The sequence below is a fragment of the Hordeum vulgare genome, chromosome 2H (genome assembly GCF_904849725.1).
Source record: "Hordeum vulgare subsp. vulgare chromosome 2H, MorexV3_pseudomolecules_assembly, whole genome shotgun sequence".
NCBI classification, from domain to species: domain Eukaryota; kingdom Viridiplantae; phylum Streptophyta; class Magnoliopsida; order Poales; family Poaceae; genus Hordeum; species Hordeum vulgare.
The window spans coordinates 471,250,896-471,273,278 of record NC_058519.1 but is presented as its reverse complement, the minus strand read 5'-3'; the positions used below and the strand labels follow the sequence as shown (position 1 = coordinate 471,273,278).

General features: G+C 49.6%; 1 protein-coding gene across 1 annotated transcript; it reads right to left on the bottom strand.

Moving 5' to 3' along the window:
• Window positions 1-1,991: 1,991 nt before the first annotated feature.
• Window positions 1,992-3,931, bottom strand: LOC123426698 (U-box domain-containing protein 27-like). The gene has a single exon (XM_045110570.1). The coding sequence runs from the start codon at window positions 3,522-3,524 to the stop codon at window positions 2,199-2,201; it is 1,326 nt and encodes a 441-aa protein (XP_044966505.1). The 5' UTR covers window positions 3,525-3,931; the 3' UTR covers window positions 1,992-2,198.
• Between the last annotated feature and the right edge of the window lie 18,452 nt (window positions 3,932-22,383).

Genomic DNA, 22,383 nt, shown 5'->3' with positions numbered 1-22,383 from the left:
CGCGGGAGCGGTCGGGACGAAGCGAAGTGAACTGGTTATGTGCGTCCACAAAAGGAATTTCATAACATCTGGACGGCATGACACTGAGCCGCGCCATCTACAACCATGACAGCACATCCCTAGGTCGGCTCCAACGTCCAGTTGAGCCCAAGCGTGTTGGTGTTGCGACCTGGAATATGGAGCGATCGGATATGCGCGTACAGCAAAGTCCGTGCGCGTGGCGAGCACGGAAGAATCGCACTCCCCACCACGATCACAAGATCCACATCCACCGTCCTCGGCGGAGACGCGCTGCGCTCTGTAGTTTTGGAACCTATCCACTTTTCTCCCTTGGCCACCGCCCACCGGGCACCGGCGTCATGGTCCGTGGATGGATTCTCCTACGTGCCAGTTAAGTACGCCGATCGCTTCTGGTCACAAAACTGGATCAAATAATCCGGAAAATACGACATAGTAAAGTGTGTACGATAGCTACGCGTAGAAGAATGTTGTTCCCATCTTTTGCGGGTAAATGAAATCTTGCAGTGGAACACAGAGGAAACTGAGAAGTCAATGGCAGATAGTTACAACAACGGCGACAGGTGCTTCGTGAAGCTAGAGGCTGCGGAAATAACTACAGGGCAGCATGCCGGTAGTGCTACGCGTTTTTCTCTCCTGGCACTGGCAGGCGGAGAAGCCGAGAGTATGTACGCAACCGTCCAGCTTGCGTAGGCATACGGGTATAGCAGTAGTACGACGTATGGCCTCGCCGGGCAGTCAAAATGGAAAATCGATGCATCAAAACACGCGCCGCCAACCTTCCTTTGCGGCTCTTCTTTCCTTCTTTCTTTCTGGATCTCTTCCGTCGCCTCCCCAACCGATCATGGTTCATGGATCAATCAATTTAAGAAGCCCAAAAGATCTTCCGTCCTCGCGGGTCAACCACTGCAACTGTCCGTGTCTCCTTCTCTCAGCTGTAGAGTAAACAATTAACACGGCGTTGACTGCCGATGGGACCCGATCGATGGCCGGCCTACAGTCAGGACACGTCCGGAAAGCTCGCCCAGCTACTGGCTCTGGTCCGCCTAATCGCGCGTCTCGTCAGATTATTAGGGGCTCTGTAGTGGGGTTAAAGCCAGCCAAAGGAGAAGGCAAAAGACGATGCTTTCCTCCCTCGTCGTGCGATTTTCTGCATGTTTGCATGTGTCCTAGTGCTGCTTTAGTTGGGTGCTCGCCACGCACCGCAGGCAGCTCGTGGAGATCCATCTCACAATTCTTTACACCTGCCTACACGGTTTTGTCTCCCCCCGATCCTTCTTTGCAGCAGAAAATCCTTGCAAAACCAGTTCTTATACTTGTTTACACGCCACGCTTGGATGGAGTACTCGACTACGTACTGTATTTCCTTGCATCAGTGCACTGCTCCGCTTGTTCAATCAAGCATACGAGACGTTTCTCTACTAATAGCTAATACTCTACTAGACATGATCATGGATGGGTCAAATGCAACAGAGGTTTCTTTACTGCTTTACTAGTCTAGTGCCAACGTGGACGTGTTTCATTAGGCTTATCCTCTATAATGGGCACTTATGTTGCTTTCAAGCTACGGGTGTGTGTGTGTGCAATCAGTAATGTATTGCGGGCAACGACAATCTTGAATCATCAGCATGATGGAACGTGTTCCCTGAATGATAATAAGCCATGAGCGAACGCACATGCGTTCATACAAGTTCTACTAGTACTAGGAAATGCAGCAGCATACAAAGTGTTGAATTATTATAACCAAGTTCATCTTAGGGAAACTGATACCCGGATTAGAATAGGTTTTGCGATTTGGAATCGTAAGATATCCCCATGTGCAAAAATTCTGGGAAGATTTGACTGAGATGCATAGGAGTATGGCCATGGATATGCATGCTTGTTGCATGAAGCTGGAAGATTATCAGCCCAGAACTCCTTTTAACTTCACATGTCTCTCTTGTGAACAATTGCGCACACGACCCACCATATAATTTTCGGTTAACAATCTTCATTTGCTTGTGTCAAAACTCTCTACCAATGTACTGTACATATTATTTTCCTTCTTCTCTCTCGACCAATCAATTCTTCTGTTTCCCTATCAAAACTTACATTTAAAAAACAAAATAAACATGAAAGGAAAGAAAAGAAAAAAGGAATTATCCCCTGTTCCGAGCTTGCAAGCCATTCGTTTAGCTTGGTCAGAACGGCATGATGTGGGTGGTCTTGGAGTCGTAGCCGGCGAGGCAGCTCTTGGCGTTCACCTTGTAAATCTTGAGCAGCTCCAGCGCCATCTGCCTCGCCGCCGCCGAGCACCCGCTCTGCAGCAGCAGGATCAGCCTCGTCAGCCCGCCCTCGGACGCCGCCGCGGCGTCCGCGGCCCTGCGGTCCTTGTACTTGTGGCACACCGCCCAGAGCACGGCCACCGCGGCCTCGGCGCCATCGCGCCCGGACTTCATCATCTTGTCGAGCACGGCAGGAACTGTCTGCTCCGCGTCCTTGCACAGCGCCGCCCGACCCTCGGCGCAGCCGACGGCGGACTCGAGGATCCGGAGGGCTTTGGCTGACGAGCTAGGCTCCGTCGTGGCGTGGAGCGCGCGCGCGGCGGCCGGGACAGCGCCGAGGCGCACCATGTCGGCGCGCGCCGACCGCCGCGACCCTGCGATGGCCGCAAGGCAGCTGAGGCCGGTGTCCATGGCCTTCTTATCAAGGCCGCCCTTCTCGTCGACGGGCCCGACCAGCCGTACCAGCTCCGTCACCAGCTCGGACGATTCCGCCACAGCCACCTTTGCGTCGGCGCCGGCATTGGCGAGCAAGAACTCGGCGAGCCTCGCCGCGTCAATTCTGGCCTCCAAGCCGCTCCCGCCCCGCAGGACGCGGGCCAGCGACGCCGCCGAGGCCGACGCGTCGACGGCGAGGCCGGCGGCCACCCGCCTCTTGTTCGCGTCCTCGATGCCATCCAGCGCCACGATCGCGGCGAGAACCCGGACGGCCGCCTCCACGCCCGCGACGCTTATCTGCTCACCCTTCCGTCTAAGCACGGCCGCGACGGTCTCCGCGGCGGAGCCTGCGCCCACGAGCGCGTTCTTCTCGAACTCGTCGACGTCGTCGTCGGAGAGGTAGGCGGCCAGCTCGCGGAGCGCGGCGGAGGGGTCGGCGCCGGAGGAGGCGACCTGGCGGACGAGTGCGGCGGGGGAAGGGCCGGCGAAGAAGGCGGCGGATCCGGCGACGGGCGAGCAGGAGGCGGCGGAGGCGGACCAGTGGGAGATGAGGCTGCGGAGGGTGAGGTTGGGCGTGAGGTCCGTGGAGGGGAGTGGGAGCATGGTGGCCGGGCAGGTGGTGTTGCCGGAGTCGAGCCACCTCTGTATGGAGGCGCGGTCGTATGTGACGCCGGTGCAGAGGCTGACCGGCGAGCGCATGACGTCGAGGGAGATCGGGCAGCGGAAGAAGCTGGGGATCTTGACCTCCAGCCCCTGGTGCTGGGGCGGGAGCCTCATGCCGGTGGTGGTCTTGTCCTTCCTCACCATGGCTATGGCTACCTGCTCTGCTCCGTTCTTGCGGGGAGGTGAGGTGCGTGCGTGGAAGCGGCAGCAAAGGGGGAGAGAGGAGGGAGAGCGCTGCGGCGAGGTGGGCGTTGTGGTATATGAAACAGAAGTGGTGGTGGTGGACCGACTGGTCTTTGCGCCCAGCGCCCTGCTCTTCCGTGCTCGTGCAAAACGCTCCCTACCGCTACCCGTCTCGGGTTTTTCCAAGGGAGCTTCCCGTCTGCAACCTTTTATGGAAAATATTCAAAGCTACCGCTGGCATACATAGTGCGGGCGTTCCAATCCGTATCGGGCCACGGATCGTGAGGATTCCGCGTGTCCCCACGTACTGCAAAAACTTGCAATAATTAGAAATTATCGCGGTATATCAGATAATGGTACGATCATATTTTTAATGGACTAATTACTGTCTCAATTTAGAGGGTGTGTATTTTTTAGGAAGGTCATCATGCCGCTTTATTGACATTCATGGAAGTTGTAGTAAAAAGATAAAAATTAGTACTTCAAAATGATTTGACTTTCACAAATGTGTTTTCATGATGAAATTTTGCAAACACTTAGAAATTTTATCAATGTTCCTCGTAGAAATAAAATAGATTTTTTGATCTGTTTTGAATTTTTTATAATTTTACAGTTCAGGCAGGCTCATTTGAGTTCGGACATAAAATAGTTGTGTCCAGGTAAGCTTGCAGTATCAATTTCCAAACGGTTTCATTTCTTTTATAAAAAACTGTTTCATTTTACTCTATTTGTATCAAATACTTGGAGTTGAGAAAACTAGTACAAGTTCCTTGACTATAAATATTGGAAAATGATTACCTTCAGCCGATGGATCGCACACAAGCGATCCGCCACCTCCTCTTTGCGACCCACGTATGCGTGTCTTTGCGTCTCTCTTTCTGCAACATTTTGTGTGTTGCAAAATTGCCCTTCGCAACAACACTCGTGTTGCGGAAAATAAAAAGCAAAAAAAAAACTGCAAATATTCTCTGCAACATTGTCTGTGTTGCAAAAAAATTTCCGAAGCAACACCCATGTTGCAAAAATATATATTCGCAACACAAGCAGTGTTGCAAAAAATTCCGCAACACAACCTATGTTGCACAAAAATTCTGCAACACAATCTCTATTATAAATGTTTTTGAAACAAGGCCCTTGTTGCAAAGTAGAAATAACGTTCATCCTGCTAGATCCAACGCCGCGCGAGGTGGTGGGAGTGCAAGGCAGAGCTCCGGCCAAGTTGTTTGGAAGAAGAAGAAAAAACTTATATAGGGTTCACCTTATAAAGTTGTCATGTGATTTCCGCTTTCGTCAGGTGCTTATTTGCATATTTGGTTGGGTTGCATTGCATTAGGGAGAGTGTGTGGAACACAGGAAAAAGGAGGCATTCAAAGGCAAGGTGGGACGAGTCAAACGAAGAAACGAGAGGTGACGTACAGCGCGGGGTGAGGGGTCGCTTTCCCCGGGCTGCTTTCCTCCTTTCTTTCTTTTCTGCCCCTCGCTCTCCGGTTCCGATGGGAAAATGGAAGCGCCTCTGTCTCGGAATCATTCTGGACTAAGCTGCCGGATTTTGTTCCCCTGCTTAGTCAATGGTCAAACACGTCGCGATCTCCACAATCGGGGCGAACCCAAAATTCCACACTGGCGGTGGTGTCGACCGCGCGGCTTCTTTGCTTCCTCTCGCGTCCATCTCTCGGCCTTGTCGCTGCCGACGTTGTTTTGTATTCTTACGGATAGCCGCGGGAGGTTTGTAAATTTTATTGGGTGATATTGCAACACCGGCGTATACTCTGGTAAAAGCTAGGCGACCACGGGTGAATGTATATGCACCTTGAAATTAGCAACTCCCTCCGTCCCAAATTATTTACCGTTAAATGAGTAGAAATAAATTTATTTAAAATTAAAATACGTGTAGATATATTCATTCTTTAGACAAATATTTTCGAATTGAAGGAATATGAGTAATTTTTTATTATAATAAGAAAGATCGTCTAGATGTAATAGAAAAAATAATACGCACCTTAAAATTTACTCTGATATATTTTTTAATTATAAGATACTTATAAACTCGATATTTATGATTGGATGTCACATAAGAAATAAAGCTATTCATTTGTAAAATTGGGGTGTTTGCAATTTTGATTTCTTGTTCATCCTTAAATATTTTTTGTTCCTCGTTTAGAGGTTATATAATTGCATGTTTGGTCCCACGATAAGAGCATCTCTAATAGACCCCGTATATCATCGGCCCGTAAAATTTGTTTACACTTTCGCGGAAAAACGGTTTTGAGGACCGGCGCGAGCGCAAGTTGAACAAACCCACATAGCGGAACTGTAAAACGGAATATTCACGGATATTCGGTTTTTCAGTTTCGCTATGCGGTGTGCGTTCTGTTGGTGCCCACGCCGGTCCGCATATCAGATGCAATATTATCTGAATTTGACACATATTTAGAATTACTAATTTGCAAAGAAGAAAAATGTTAAATATTACAACACAATAATCATCCAAACTACATTAATTAATCAAATCACCGAAACAAACTAAATAATTAAATGAAAATGAAATGTGTTACTGTCGAGCCCTTTGTCAATGAGGTTCAATGAGATCCTCCTCAAGCTGAAAGTGGATGTTTGCATTTGCAGTTACCCGCATAGCTGTCGAGATTTTTTGTTATGCACTAAATACCTTCAAGCCCGCGACATTTCTTCTCTGAGTAAAATACCGATAATTGGCCCCGCAAAGTTGAACAATTTTCATAAAGAGGGATCGGCGCATTCGGTACCTTCTCCGAAAGAGGTGCGACGGATATGTTGGATTGTCCGCAAAATAGTCTTGCATCAACATTTCGTTACCGAGATGACGATTGGGAGGAATGCAAAGACGGCCGACGATCGATCCTCGCGCGCCTCTTTTGGTTCTCGTCTTCGTGCTCCTTCACGGCAAGGGCCATCACCGTCGTGTGTTAGCGATAGTTGACAAGCAGCGTCTCAACATCCGAGTCGTCCAAATTGGACGAATCGTCGAGCAAAAACTTCTCGCACGGCTCAATTCCATTTAAAATCACAAATACACGTGCCGCGTTAACCAACTAAGCATACCGCTCGGCCCAAGCACAAGTACAAACTCACCGGCTTTTGGGGGGTGGTGGCTCTCTAGCGGTGGATCGGCGAATCCGGAGAACCGGTGCAGCGGCTCGGTGGAAGAGGGTAGGGGCGGCCCCGCGATGCGAATCCGCGTGCAGATTTGCCCGGAATCGTCGGCGGTGGACGGGCGGAACCAATGGCGGGCGGCGGCGGAAGGGGGTGGGGAAAGGGCGCGGGCTGAAATGTCCTCCCGTCAATCGCTTTGTTGGGATACGGGGCACCATAGGGCTAGGAGGAAACTTGCGTTTTCGCGGTTCGGATGGTATTTTGTAACACCAATCAAAAATATTTACGGATCGGACACGTTTGCGGGGTATGGTCAGACAACATTTTCCACATCAACCTGTATTTTGACGATTATTTTACCGATCACGACTTTATACGTGGTCTTGGTAGAGATGCTCTAAGCCAAACTTTTGCTCTTCCTAAAGAGTGGTCTTGATTGTTCCGCAGCGATTTTTCTTGCTACGACAGGAACACTATATTTTTAATTAAAAATATATATTTTATATATTGACATGTTTTTAAGAGGATGCATGTCGGAAATTCACCAATACACATTCCAACGCTCGCATGCGAACTACCTCTGGTTATGTTATACTCTCGGTTGGACTGCCAGGTCCGTCTACATAATGTCATGAAAGGTGAGATGGGCTAGCTCGATGTACGCCATAGGCATGATGTTGCTGATGCGGTGATTTCTGCTTCTTCTATGCAACATCGCGTTGATGAGGTACCCGTGAAGCTGCCTCCTTTGATAGTCATCTAAATTTTTCATATATATCTCCCATCATGCATCTACCATGGGAGAGGTGTACGCCATTCACAATGGAACATAGCCGTCCACTCATGATAGCACCAACAGATGGACCGTTGAAGTGTACGGGCAGATTAAACACAGGTTGGAGGCCGTCTCTGAGGCCCGAAGGCTGAGCTGACATACAGTGTCGTGGAGCCAACTTCAAGCTGTCGGCCATGAGGATCTTGTTGCGGCGCACGAGCCAAGAAAATAGAAACCTGCACTTTGGTTGTTTGTGGGTCAGCCAAATCTTGTCGGTCAAGGGACACGAGTAGAACCATGCCTTCCCCCGCAACCACGCTCCTGCGACGCGTCACCCCGACGCCCGCAGCCACCAACGCCGCCGCCACCGTCGCTGTGCCCGTCCAGCCGCATGCCCCCCCACCCCCGCCGCGCCCGTCTGCCCGCCAGACTCCACTGCCCTTTGTTGTCCCTCCGAGTTTCCTCTCCCCCCATATCGGATCTGGGGACAGTCGAGTCCCTGACCCGCGGATCTCCGGCGTCAGGATCCAGCGTCGTCCTTGAGACTCCGTCGGTCGCCACTGCGCCTTCTGCCCCTTGCGTTGGGTCGCGTCCTCTTCGTCGGGTTCGCTTCAACGTTCCTGACACGCCGGTCGTCGGGAACGGGAGTTATGGCGCAGGCGTTGTGGAAGACAGCTACGCTAGCGCACCTTGGGCCATGGATTGGGAGCTGCTGCCTCCTCCACCCCCACCTTCAATGCGCGCGGCGCCCAAGCCATCAGAGAAGCTCGCGACGATGCCTGTGTCCTCTGGGCACGCACTTACTTCGCTCCCCATGCCGCTATCAATGGTGCCCGCGACCCCGGCAGAGAGTTCAATGCGTGCGGCGCCATCGCCCGTCTTGCCGCGTCCCTGCGGATCCTTCGGCGGATTTTCTGGTCAGGATTTACTTCAGCAAGCTCAGCCCATCAAGGAAGCTTTCAGTTTTTGCAGCTGGCAATTGGTTCGGCCGGCTCACTGATGGCGCAAACAGCCGTCCTTCATGCCACACCAGAAGCAGATGGGAACCTCGGGGCTGCCTTCAAGGCAGACGAGAGAAGGTGCCACGCTTAGACAGAAACAGAGGAAAGTGTGGAAGGAGGTTATCTGCTATCATTGTCGGGGCAAAGGCCATTACTCCTTCAGTTGTAGAGACCCTGTTAAATGCTGCAGCTGCTCACAGCTTGGGCATCGATCCTGGAAGTGCAAGCACAGAGCCAGTGCCAAGCCCACCTTTCCAAACAGCAGCTCTCTTCCAGCCGACTGCCCAACCATGTCGCGCTCGTCTTTGCACCGTCGCTCCCCGGCTGCTGGTAACCCTTCGTTGGGGGGTCTGGGGGACCCGGAGTTCCGGCCGCGGGAGCACTACACCACCTTCGTGGCCACGGCGGCCATGGAGCAGCAAGCCACACTGCTGGCCAGCAATGCCGCGTGCTCTGGCTAGGAGGGTCCTGCCCTCACGCCACCATGGAAGACATCAGTGAGGAAATCCACGCGCACACTCGCGTCGAGAAGGACCTGTTCGAGCTGTCGCCACACTTCCCCGAAGAGTACATCGTCCGCTTCGTCTATCCACACCACCGCGACCTTCTGACGACTCCAGGGCGCTTCGGAAGTGGTTGTCTGGACATCCATGCCAACAAGTGGCGTGCTAATGCGCACGTCGACGTCACCAAGCTATGCTACCATGCCCACCTCTCCCTCGACTACGTGCCGCTCCATGGTTAGGATGCTGAACTCATCTCCGACCTCATCGACGACGACTGTGTGCTGCACTACTTCGACCCCGAGACGACGCTCAAGAAAGATGCTTCCGCGGTCAAGCTCTGGGCATGGTGCTCCGACCCCGCCCTCATCCCGCGGGTCAGCTGGCTATCCATCATCGACAAGCAGCCCTCTGATGTGATGGGGCGTTCGGGCCTTGCTGGCAGGGTGATTATTCACCTGGAACGGGTCGAAGACTTCTCCCGTGATGCTGATGGGAAGGTGCCGCGGCGGCCCTGGGCCACCAAATCCTTCCAGTGGCGCCGTGGGGTGCTGGACGGCGAGATGGAGCGGAGGGAGGATGTGCGGCCTTCTGCTCGAGACCACGGCCACGGGCGCCGTGACGACGACCGCAACCGACGTCGAGATGATGATGATGAGGACAACCGCAGAGGACGCGACGAGGGCCGCAGCTGGGCCTCGAGGCTTTTTAGGAGCCGTTCGCACGCTGCGCCACCAGCAGATGATCGGCGCCGTTCTGGTCGGTCCACCGAGAGGCACCGCTCTGACAGGCGCCGCAATGAGGAGCGTAGAGACCGAAGACGGGAGATGCCATACTGCCGCAAGATCGACTTCAGCTTGGTGCAGCGCCTCCCAGACGGCACCGTCATTCCTGCATCTGGACGACGTCCAGCGCTCTCTCCACCGGCTGCGCCTCGTCGTGGATATGTTGACACGGGTCCGGGGACCGATCGAGGGGGCACAACCTTCCGCCCTCCACGCTCCAGCGATCCCTCCTAGAGCCCAACGCATACCAGCGCCGTCATTCTTTCTAGGGAAGCCACTACGTCTTCAGCTCCAGTCAGCGCCACTATCATCCATTCCGGGGAAGCCACTGCTTCTTCAGTCCCAGCCAGCGCCACTGTCATCCATTCCAGGGAGGTCAATGCTTCCCCAGCTCCAGAAGAACCGGCGACTGATGTGGAGGCCGCCTGCCATGGCCAGGTTGCGTCCCAGGTCCACGATGACGGGGAAACCACGCCGCCGCCGCTGTTCACCAAGTTCTGTGCGCCTATTCTGCAATCCCCGCCATCACCGCCAAGGGCAGTCACGACAAGGAGGAAGACCATGGCTAGTATGGACATCACCAGAGGGGATGGCGGTTTCACCTTGAGGCGTTCCAGCATACGGATCAAGAACAAATGCAGCGCCACACCCATTGCAAAGATGACGGAGAAGCTTTTGTGCGGACGCATGGGCATCATCAACGAGGGTGATCAGCTAACTGAAGAAGCCATTGGGAAGTTTGCAGCTTTGTTCCGCGGAAGGCTGCCTGCCATCGCCATTGATGCACTTCGTGCTCTATTCCGCCTCGACTGTGACCTGACCACTGCTATCGAGGACGCCCTGGTGGCGCATGGTGGTGCAGGTGCAACGGAGCTCCCTCCAGAGGAGACCGCACAGCTGAATGCCGGAAGTGTGGCTGCAACCTGATGCAGTCATCTGCTAGTTCCGTGGGTTTAACTAGTTCTTATGTTAGGTTCCAATTCCAGGATTTGGTGTAAGGGGTGTGCCGACCCAGCTACCTATCACATGTACGGGGATAAAATAGTTGCTAGCTTGCTTGACTCTGGTAGTCTGCTTGTATCTCATGTATCCAGACCTTTTTCCCTTCAATCAATCAGTTCCTATTCCAATGCAACCAAAACAGTTCCCAGGATGGTCTGTTCGCTGAGGTGTGCTTCCAGCTGGACTTCTTGCAGGTCATGGTTAGCAGGCCTGTGGCACTTTGGTTTCCAACGATGCAACAAGATTGCAACATTTTATGTTGGAACGTTCGCGGCCTAAACAACATGGACAGAAAGACTACCGTTCACGAGACTATTGCAGCGGCGCAATGCCAAATTGTATGTTTGCAGGAGTCAAAACTGTCGGACGTGGACCAATTCACGGCCTCCTTTCTGGGTGGTCATAGGTTAGAACAATTTGCCCAAAGACCCGCACAAGGCACTCGTGGAGGCATCCTCCTTCTGTGGGACGACGACAAGGTTCGATGTTCTGACATTCAAACGGGCGAATTCTGTTTATCGGCAGAGGTTCTCATTGTTTCCTCAAATGAGCGCTTTAGGATCACGACGGTCTATGGTCCGACAGCATCAAGTAGAAAAGAGGACTTTCACACCGAGCTCCTTCTGCATAAACCACCATCGGGCGATCGGTGGCTCGTATGTGGGGACTTTAACCAAATACACAGAGCTCGTGACAAAAACAAACCAACCTTCAACACACGGCGGATCAAGAAATTTCGAGAGGCTCTTTCGAGTGGGGAGCTAAGTGAAATCCATCTTCAAAATCGGCGTTTCACTTGGAGTAATGAGCGGGAAACCCCCACTCTAAGCAAGCTTGATTCCTTCTTTTGCAACTCCGAATGGGACACCTCCTTTCAGGGTCACATTCTTCAGGCACTCTCATCATCACTTTCGGACCATTACCCGCTGCTCCTCTTCCAAGCGCATGGACCGGAACGCCCAAGAACTTTCCGGTTCGAAAACTTCTGGATTTCGATGCCCAACTTCAAGCGAGTTGTTCAAGAGGCTTGGACGATGGAAACTGGTCAGATAGAGCCATACCACATTCTGTTTCACAAATTGCAAAAAACAGCCTGCATGCTTAAAGGTTGGAGCAAACAACTATTCTCCAACACAAAAGTCCAACTCCACATGGCCCTAGATGTCATTCTTTATCTCGATATGGCTCAAGACTCGCGAGTAATCTCCCAAAAAGAATTAGATTTGAGGGCTAGATTAAAGAGGAGAGTCGTCAGCCTCACCGTTCCGGAACGGGCGAGGAAAAAGCAATGCGCGAGGATCAAGGATCTGAAGGCCGGGGACGCCAATACCAAGTACTTTCACACGAGGGTCAATGCGAGAAGGAGGAAGAATTACATTCATAGGCTCAAAGTTGGGCCTGGTTGGGTAACCTCTCATGAGGAAAAAGAAAAGGTTGCACAATAACACTTCTCTACTATCCTTCAGAAAGGGGCCCCTCGGTCCCGAGACCTTAACTGGGAGGCCCTCCAATTCAATCAGTGTGACTTGTCCAGCCTCAGCGACACCTTCACGGAGAACGAGGTTCTCACCACCATCTCGCAAATGCCGGGCGACAAGGCACCAGGTCTAGACGGTTTCACAGGAGCTTTCTTTAAGTCATGTTGGACGATCATCAAAATGGATATGATGAATGCGATCAACTCCTTCTCAAACATGCGAACCACACACCTACATTGGCTGAACTCGGCAAACATTATGCTTTTACCCAAGAAAGATGGCGCAGAAGACATTTCGGATTTTCGCCCCATAAGCCTCATCCATGCTTTCACAAAGATTCTGTCCAAAATCTTGGCAATCCGGCTAGCCCCCTTCATGAACGCATTAATTTCCTGCTCTCAAAGTGCTTTCATCAAATCAAGAAGTATTCATGATAATTTTATGTTTGTGCGGGGCTTTGTCCGCCGCCTACATCGGACCAATACCCCTTCATTGCTACTTAAGTTGGACATTAAGAAGGCCTTTGACTCCATCCGCTGGGATTATCTGTTCGATTTGCTTCAGCGGCGCGGATTCCCTACCAGATTTAGAAACTGGGTTACCGCCATTTGGGCCTCCTCATCTTCGCGGGTCCTTATCAATGGTATCCCGGGCGCGCCAATAAAACTTGGAAGGGGGCTTCGACAGGGTGACTCGCTGTCTCCACTGCTTTTCGTCATCGCGATCGACCCTTTACAGCAACTCTTGGATAAGGCCACAGACCATGGCCTCCTCCACCGTCTTCGTGGTCGGGCTTCCACTGTGCGTACCTCTCTTTACGCCAACGACGCAGCTATTTTCATGGCTCCTATCAAAGAGGATATTCAGAACCTTGCGACAATCCTGACCATCTTTGGGGAGGTTACAGGCCTCATGGCCAACCCTCACAAGAGCATTGTAGCGCCCATTCAATGTGCTAACGTTGACCTTCAGGATATTCTTCAGAGTTTCCCTACCACTAGAGCTGGATTTCCTTTGCGTTATCTCGGCCTCCCACTGTCCACACATAACCTCAAGAAATCGGATTGTCAATTCCTGGTGGACAAGGTGGCTTCAAAACTCCCCCCTTGGCAAGGCAGGAACATTAACATCGCTGGGAGAACCACTCTGGTTAAATTTGTATTATCCTCACTGGCCATATGCTTCATCACCGCGCTCAACATCCCAGTTGGGACCTTTGGGGAAATAACGAAGATTCAGAGGGCCTTCTTGTGGGCAGGCACCAATTCAGTATCTGGAGGTCAATGTAAGGTCAACTGGAAGTTGGTTTGCAGACCATTGCACCTCGGTAGTTTGGGGATACTCGACCTCGATAAGTTCTCCAAAGCTCTCAGACTACGATGGTTGTGGTTCCAGTGGGCTGATCCCGAAAGGGCGTGGGTTGGTTTTGACATCCCTTGCGGCGAAAATGACATGGATTTGTTCTACTCTACAACGACGGTCACCATAGGGGACGACAACAAAGCGAGTTTCTGGTTCGCCCCTTAGTTACAAGGGCAAAAAACAAAGGATCTGGCTTCGGGCATCTCCGCCCTCTCCAAGCGCAAGACGGCACGCGTCGCACATGCGCTGACAAACAATGAGTGGATTCGTCGCATTGACATGCAGAGAGGGCTATCTCTGGATCACACACAACAATTCATTAATCTATGGAGCAAGATTCAGGAGGTTCAATTGGAGACAGACACGGAGGATGTCATTCGATGGAAATTCACGGTAGATGGACGCTACTCAGCCGCCACGGCCTACAGGATGCAATTTGCGGGGTTGATCAAATCAGACATGCCCATGAGGGTATGGAAGGTTTGGGCGCCGTAAAAAATTAAGCTCTTCTCATGGCTAATCATCCAAGACCGAGTGTGGACCGCCGATAGACTAGCTCGTAGGGGCTGGCCAAATTACGGCCTTTGTCAACTTTGTAAGACTGCTCGTGAAACTGCTACCCATCTCTTCTTTAAATGCCGCTACTCGGTCAGGATTTGGAACTCCATCAATGGATGGCTTGGATTTCAATCGCAGACCAATGTTTGGGCTGATCTTCCGTCTGTTGACAGTTGCTGAGATGTTCACGGTCTAACCAACGGCACACACAAAAAAGCTTTCAAATCTCTGATGATGCTAGTCTGTTGGGCTATCTAGAACGAGAGGAATGCTAGGGTTTTCCAGAACAAGGCATCTTTGCCTTCCCATGTTGTGACTTACATTAAGTCAGAGGCACAATTATGGAGGAAAGCGGGAGCTAAGTTTTTTGGGTGCATCATCCCAGGAGGTTAGGTATTTTGTATCTTTAATTTTGGCATGTGTGGCCATGTAGTCGCAATTACGTGCTACTCTCTTCTTGATTAATGCATGAGGCAAATCTTTTGTCTCCGTTTCAAAAAAAAAAAATCTTGTCGGTCGAGAGTTTCAGGTGAGAGCCAATGAATTTCGCCATGTAGGTGAAGCTAGCCGAATAATGCCCGCTAACTTGCCAGTTCTAGGAGATGGAGTCTGGCCTTCGTGAGTCAAATCAAAGGACTCCCTTACTTGCCCGGGTGTGCTTAATCTACCCATCGAGTGGATTCAATTATATCATTAAGAATCCATCATGTTTTTCCTACACGCAGTGACGAAAAGCTCAGGGCAACACAATGCGCAAGGTTCCATAGCTATTTTGCATTACACATTAAAAGGATATTTCGTATTGTGTTTTACTTTATACTTCCTCTATATCGAAATATAGGTCGTTGGAGTAGTTAAAGTTGGCTACTTCGACAACCTATATTCCGGCACAGAAGAATAGCCGTATGCATCGATTGATGCAGAGGCCGGGGGTTTGAACCTCCTTTTCCAAAAAAAAAAAAAATCCGGCACAGAAGGAGTAGATCGCATGTCCCTTGAAGGAAGTGGCCTGAGAATGTGTTGATGCTTTTTCATCACTAAAAATTAATGTTATTGCGCATATAACAAGCTTGCCAAAATATAACAAGCAATTTATAATGAGTTTGCATATTTTCACAGGCCAACGAACTTAAGAGGTTTTTTTTTGGCCGAACAACACAGTGAAGTCTCCACAACAATTACTCATTGACCAAATGTTTGAGTTATCCTAAGCTGTGAATCAATGAGGAAAAAAGAGGGACATGGTTGTGTTTCAACCTAAGCTTTAAAAAGATGACGTACCTACCAAAGGCTGTTTTTCCACACCATGAAAGAAAGATGCGTTCCTTTGAAGACTTTTGCCGTTGCTCTACTTCTGGTCCAGGCTAAATCTCGCAACCTTTCCTTTTTAAAAGAAAATCTTGCAACTTTATCTCGTATGGAAACTCTTGAAACGGTTGAACAAGAAAAAAGCTCAAAGTTTCTGATGACTAATCAGTGCATGAAAGTTGTCTCCACATTGCAGCTTGTTGTATGCCACTCCCACGTGAAATAAGTTTCGTAATATTAGTTCAAGTTTTTTTTTGCGGGTAGTTTTAGTTTAAGCTGTGTAGAAGTTTTGTTCTCCAGTTAGGCTATAATTTATAAACGGTGCGTGACTGTTTTTTTTTTGTCAAAGGGGTATATTACCTACTCCCTCCGTCCCAAAATAACTGTCTTAAGCTTATTATATACTCTACATGCACATGTTAACCTACCGTTGCTTCACACATAATTTACCTAGATTTTCATATCAACACAATAATGCCAAGACTAGCCACATCAGGCCACGCTTGGATGGTCGTATTTTAATACGAGGTATTTAGTTTACACTTATATTTTACTGATCGCGGAACAATCTTCGGCTGAAAACAAAACGACGGTCCGAGGTCCGTATCTTTTGCACGCGTATTTGAAACGGAAACGACGATCCAAACAGAGTCTTATAGTGTGCAAGTCAACATATTGTATGTATTAAGAGAATTACGAGTATCATATTCAGTGATTTATTGAAGAGTTGAAAGAGCAAACCATACACATATCAGACTACTCCAAAGAAAAAAAAAACTAGTACCATATTCGGGGATTTATTGGAGTAGTTCATAAGACTGACATACAGGATCACTTTAAAATTGCCAAAGAAAGACACTTTAAGCAATAATGGAGCTCAAAGCCCCGGCGAAGTGTTGTACGTCGCCTCCCTAGTTAACACGATACAAATTATAGATTATATTCTTTCTTGTGAGAAAAGATTATACATACTAGAACATACTGAAAGTATCTATTCAACTATTCATTGTCCGGCCGAAGTTGGGGCTGCATGCGACATTGCTAATTATTGTCAACCTCCAAATTAGCTGGATGATAATAGGACCATTCATTAGGGTAGGAGCATACTGTATGCACCTTGCTTGCTTGTTTGACTGACGAAACAATGGTCCATTACTGCCGTGTACTCGGCTAGAGCTTGGAATTGAGGACTCTTAACTTCCCTGATGCAGCCGAAGGTGCAATTAATCGCTGTCCGAGAACTTAGAGAAGCCCATTTTACCCAACTAAATTCGTAGTTGAGTTCACTTTATAATTATCAACTTCAAGTTACATCTCTCAATTTATAAACTGTCGATAAAAGGAGCCGCCCCCTCTTCTAACTAGTGTTCACGAAAATAACTTGATTGAACAACTCATAATAAGATGATGATTGCGCAAGCCTTCTAGCGGTGGCCTGTCACTAACTCGGTGTTTTGATTTCTGACCTTTATGCTGGCACCCGCTCTCTGACAGCGGGCTACTTGGGGCATGATCAATGCCCTTTGTGCGGCAAGACGCCGCCTTGCTTAGTCTCATCTTCACGGGTAGTCGGCACGACGACGTATGTATCAATTTTCTTCTCTTTTGTCTTCTTTTGTTAGAGGCGATAAATTTGAAATGCCTGCTATTCTGTTTATTTTGCAAAATAAAATATATTAAAAAACGACAAGGGTTCATCAGATAATTCCGTAGTAGCACCGTACACCATGGTCCAATACAACACTTTTAACGAGAAACTCCGGTGTTACATGCGTGTTTTACGGAACCTCGTCAAAAGAGAGGGGTGCACCTACAATTTCATATATAAAAAACTGTTGATTCGGTTTATAAAAAAAGTTGGGTCGAAAACCGTACGACGATTTGATTGATTATGGGATAATCGAATAAGAACCTCGATCATGTAACCAAAAAGAAAAGAAAAAACGAAGAAAACAATAAAGGCGTCGCCACCCGACCGGACCTCCACCACCTACATGCCCGCAACATGCAGAGAAATAAGCAGGATTTTTTAAGATGCCTTCAAGAAGAAAAAACGACGCCCACAAGTGTCGTTGTTGCCGGCATCAGCCCCGTCGATCAATAAATGTTTCGTGTAGAAACCATCCATGACCATTTTTCAGTGTAATAGTATGATGGGCCCTAACATAAACTGAGCTCGTTATGTGATAAGATTTTCCATAAGGGACACATTTATTAACTCAAAATGTAGTACCAATCAAATACAAAACATGATAAGCAACACCCGATATTTATACATAACTAAGATGCCTTTACTAAGATGCACAAAGGCAAAACCTAATAGTCCGGCAATAAAACTAAAAATAAAATAAATCGATAAAAGTAAAATCATATTGGACCGATACTAATGGCTATATCAAAGGAGGTGGTGGACTGAGATTAATACAAGTTGAGTGGCAATGGTCGTGCGTGCAATACACGGTGATTTGTCGGTCATGATCGTCGAATTAAAGAACACAAAGATGAACAGAAGTGATAATGGCAAGTTGACAAGTTGGCCCTACCCAATACCCGTAGTCAGGTACTCTTATCTTACAACATCCGCATCAAGACCTCCAACGTGCTCCTTGGGATCTCAGTAAGATCTCCAACTGAGCTGGAGTCTGAAGGACTAATTTGGTCCATACATTTGCATTATTCTTTCTAGTCAAAGTACACCAGCGGCACAGGTTTACAATAATAGGATGCATATATTCTTGAGCGATGCCGGCACAGACCATGTCCAGCAGGAGTACATGGCTTTTATACTTCCCACTTGGACACGGAATCCCCTCTCCTTCTGGCCTTTTTATTTACTATCATTATCAGTATATACACGCGGTGTGAAACCCCAGCGAAGTTACTGTCATCCATGCAATTTTGGTTCTTCCTGCGCAACTGTGTTCCATACATGCAAGCGAAGCCGATCGCGACGTCGTCTGAAGATCCATGCATATGATTTTTCATTTGCATCCTGCAATTTGTTTCTCAAGCAAAGACTTGTTCCCCACGATTAATACAGAGAAACTAGGGGGGCAAAAATGATAGTTTGCGGAAGGATAAAGCTCGGTTTACTTTTGTGACAAATGGCTCGGTGCTACGAGGGAAAAGATTTTGGCTATACGGCCGGCAGCAGAGAAAAATGTATCCAGATAATCATCATTGCATCTAACGGAATGTTGGAGCTTTTCATCATGGGAAGATGCCCCTCGTCTCCTTAGTGGTGCCACAAACAGGTCTCCCCATCCGTTCTTGCTAATTATTCTCTTAATTAATGTTAAGCATCAATCCATCGTGCTCGTATATCTTTTAGTAAAATCTTTGTATAATCTGGATTTAGGAGGAGGAGGAGGAGGAGGAGGGTTGGATATGGTGGTAGTGCACTTTTGGTTGAGGAGCTGCACCCAATACTTCTGTCCAACCATTTTTTGTCTCCCAAGCAAACAGCCCCGCTATAGCTCTAGGTCGCACTGATCTGCTTTGATGCGCATTTTGACCAGAAAGCTCAAAAGGCCGTCCAACACAACAGCAATCGCCACCACAAGTGCCTTTAGTTCGTAAAGTTCACGCCTATATCTTTATGGGCTTGACTAAAAGATCTGTATTTGTTAGCAGCACATTATAGTTTACGTGAAACCACAGGTACCTATTTGTGTATACTAGGTAATTTCCTGCTCGTTGTTGCGGAAAAGTATGGTAAAATAAAAAGCTCCACTATGTGAAATTACATGAATTTAGTTTTAGGATGAAGCATGGTAATCTAATAAAAAAGGTATGACCAAATTGTAGGAGTGCCATTTTGTTTTATGATCAGAGCACTAAACATGACGCGGCATCGAAATTGACACGTGAGTTGTGCACTATGGGTGGTTAGAGCATCTTTAGAGCAACTCTAGCAGACCCCGTAAAATCTCGACCCGCAAAACGCGTTTGCAGTTTCACGAAGATCTCGTTTACGGATCGAAAATGAGCGCGGTCGAACAGAAACCGTAGATAAAACTGCATAATTTAAAAATATATTTTCGCGGGAAGTTCATACTACATACTACATATATTACATACTACATACTACATACTACACCACTACGAGCTCAGTCCTCCTCGCCGGAGCTGCAGAGATCGATGTACATCGCCCTCTGCTCCTCGCGGATGCGCTGCCACTCGTCGTCCTTCGCCTTGACGGCGAGGTTGGCCTCGACCGCCTGCCGCCACTGGAGGTCTTCGATCTCCTCGTCATGGCGTCGGTGCTCCGCCTCCTCGTGCAAGCTACGCTCGGCAATGGCGGCCGCAACCGCGTCCATGTCGGCGACGAAGTCCTCCGGCCCGACGACTCCGCGGCGGCCGAGCTCCTCGGGCTCCTCCTTGACGGCGACGACGTCCTCCGGCTCCTCGGACCACTGCCTCTTCACAGGGAGAGGGCGCGTGCCGGAAGAGGAGGAGCTACCGGCGTAGGACGAGCCCGCGGCCGAGGACGAACCATGCCGACGGTCGTACTCCTCCGTCTCCCGGACGAGGAAGCTCACCGACGGCGACATGCCGCGGTTGGTCCATATCCGGGCCCCGCACTTCCTCGCGGCGGCCGAGCGGACGCGCCGCTCGCGCTTCGGGTCGCTTCCGTCGTCGGATCTGCTGCCGGAGCCGCGTCCGGAGCTCCACATTGCGGCTGGAGGCGTGGGAGGTGGTCGCCGGCGGCGAGAAATCTGGAGAAGGGGTGGGGAATCGCGGGGGCTCGGCGGCGGCGGGTGCTACTTCTCAAACAACAGCGCCAGAATTTGACACGTTGACGGAGACTTGCTTGCGTTGGTTTTTCCCTTGAAGAGGAAAGGGTGATGCAGCACAGGAGCAGTAAGTATTTCCCTCAGTTTGACAACCAAAGTATCAATCCAGTAGGAGAATGTCGTCAAGTCCAGAGTACCTACATAAACACAAAGAGCTTGCACCCAACGCTATAAAGGGGTTGTCAATCCCTTCAAGATTGATTGCAAAGTGAGATCTGAAGGCGGAAAGTGAAACGAAGAAAAAGTGTAAGGCTGAAAATATGGTGTGGAGTAGATCGGGGGGCCATAGTGTTCACTAGAGGCTTCTCTCAAAATAGCAAATATCACGGTGGGTAAACAAATTACTGTCGAGCAATTGATAGAACCGCGCAAAGTCATGACGATATCTAAGGCAATGATCATACATATAGGCATCACGTCTCAGACAAGTAGACCGATACTTTCTGCATCTACTACTATTACTCCACACATCGACTGCTATCCAGCATGCATCTAGTGTATTGAGTTCATGACGAACAGAGTAACGCCTTAAGCAAGATGACATGATGTAGAGGGATAAACTCAAACCAATGATGAAAACCCCATCTTTTTACCCTTGATGGCAACAACACGATGCGTGCCTCGCTACCCCTTCTGTCAATGGGTGAGGTCACCGCACGGTATGAACCCAAAACCAAGTACTTCTCCCATTGCAAGAATCATAGATCTAGTTAGCCAAACAAAACTCACAACTCGAAGAGAATTACAAGGATATGAAATCATGCATAAGAGAGATCAGAAGAAACTCAAATAAGATTCATAGATAATCTGGTCATAAATCCACGATTCATCGGATCTCGACAAACACACCGCAAAAGAAGATTACATCGGATAGATCTCCATGAAGATCATGGAGAACTTTGTGTTGAAGATCCAAGAGAGAGAAGAAGCCATCTAGCTACTAGCTATGGACCCGTAGGTCTATGGTGAACTACTCACGCATCATCAGAGAGGTCATGGTGTTGATGAAGAAGCCCTCCGTATCCGAATCCCCCCTCCGACAGGGCACCAGAACGTGCCCCAGATGGGATCTTGCGGAGACAGAAGCTTGCGGTGGCGGAAAAGTACTTTCGATGATTTCATGATTATTTCTGGGATTTTAGGGAATTTATAGGCGAAAGACCTAGGGCAGAGGAGGCCCAGGGAGCCCACAAGCCTCACTACAAGAAATATGTCAACTAACGACCTTTTGTCAGTGACGCTGGAAGGAATGGTCATAAATCTATAACCATTTGACTTCATTTGGTTGTAAGCTATCTAGAGGGGTCCTAGCCCCAAAAACCAACGACCATTTTCATCATAAAGGTCATCACTTGCTTACTGGAAAAGGTCATAAAGCGGACAACACCTGACACTGCCTTATTTCTAGGTGATAATGACCAATATGAATGGTCGTTACTAAATACTTCGAATGCACTACGATGGTTACGCAACCACCTCAGCAGCCTCGCTTACTTGTCAGTGAGGTAGGACCCATTTGACAAGCAGGTGAGGGCCGACGACCGAGCAGGGACATGCACGAGCCTCACTTAATTCCTGAAAAAAACATGCGCGAGCGGGGACTCGAACCCACGACTGAGCGCTTTCCGCTAAGTATTTGCTACCGCTAGGCTAGAGAGGGACTGTTGCTCAGGTATCGGTATTTGGGTGTATATTATATTAAATCGCGGGTCTCTCGTATCATTGACAAGTGGGACCGACGGGGACGGCCAACACTTGGCCAATTTCCGACAGGGGCCAACACTTAGCCAATTTCCGACAGGGGACGAGCAAATCTAGATCTCGGGGGCGGCGGCGATCGACAGGGATGGGGGCGGCGGCGACCGATGGGGATGGGGGCGGCGACCGACGGGGGCGGTGACCAGCGGTGGTGGTGCTGACGCCACGGCCACCTCACCCATCCGCAGTGGTGGTGGTACCGTCGCCACGGCCACCTCGGCCACGCCTCGGCCACGACGACCTCGCCCGACCAGTGGAGGTAGCGGTGGTGGTTCCGCTCGCCTCAGCGCCCACTGGTAGTGGTGGTGGTGCCGCTTGCCTCGGACAGTGACCTCGCCCACACATGGGGGACTCGCCGCCGC

Bases quoted from the DNA above. Each gene is read 5' to 3' on its own strand.
- LOC123426698 (XM_045110570.1), bottom strand. From the start codon at position 3,524: ATGGTGAGGAAGGACAAGACCACCACCGGCATGAGGCTCCCGCCCCAG.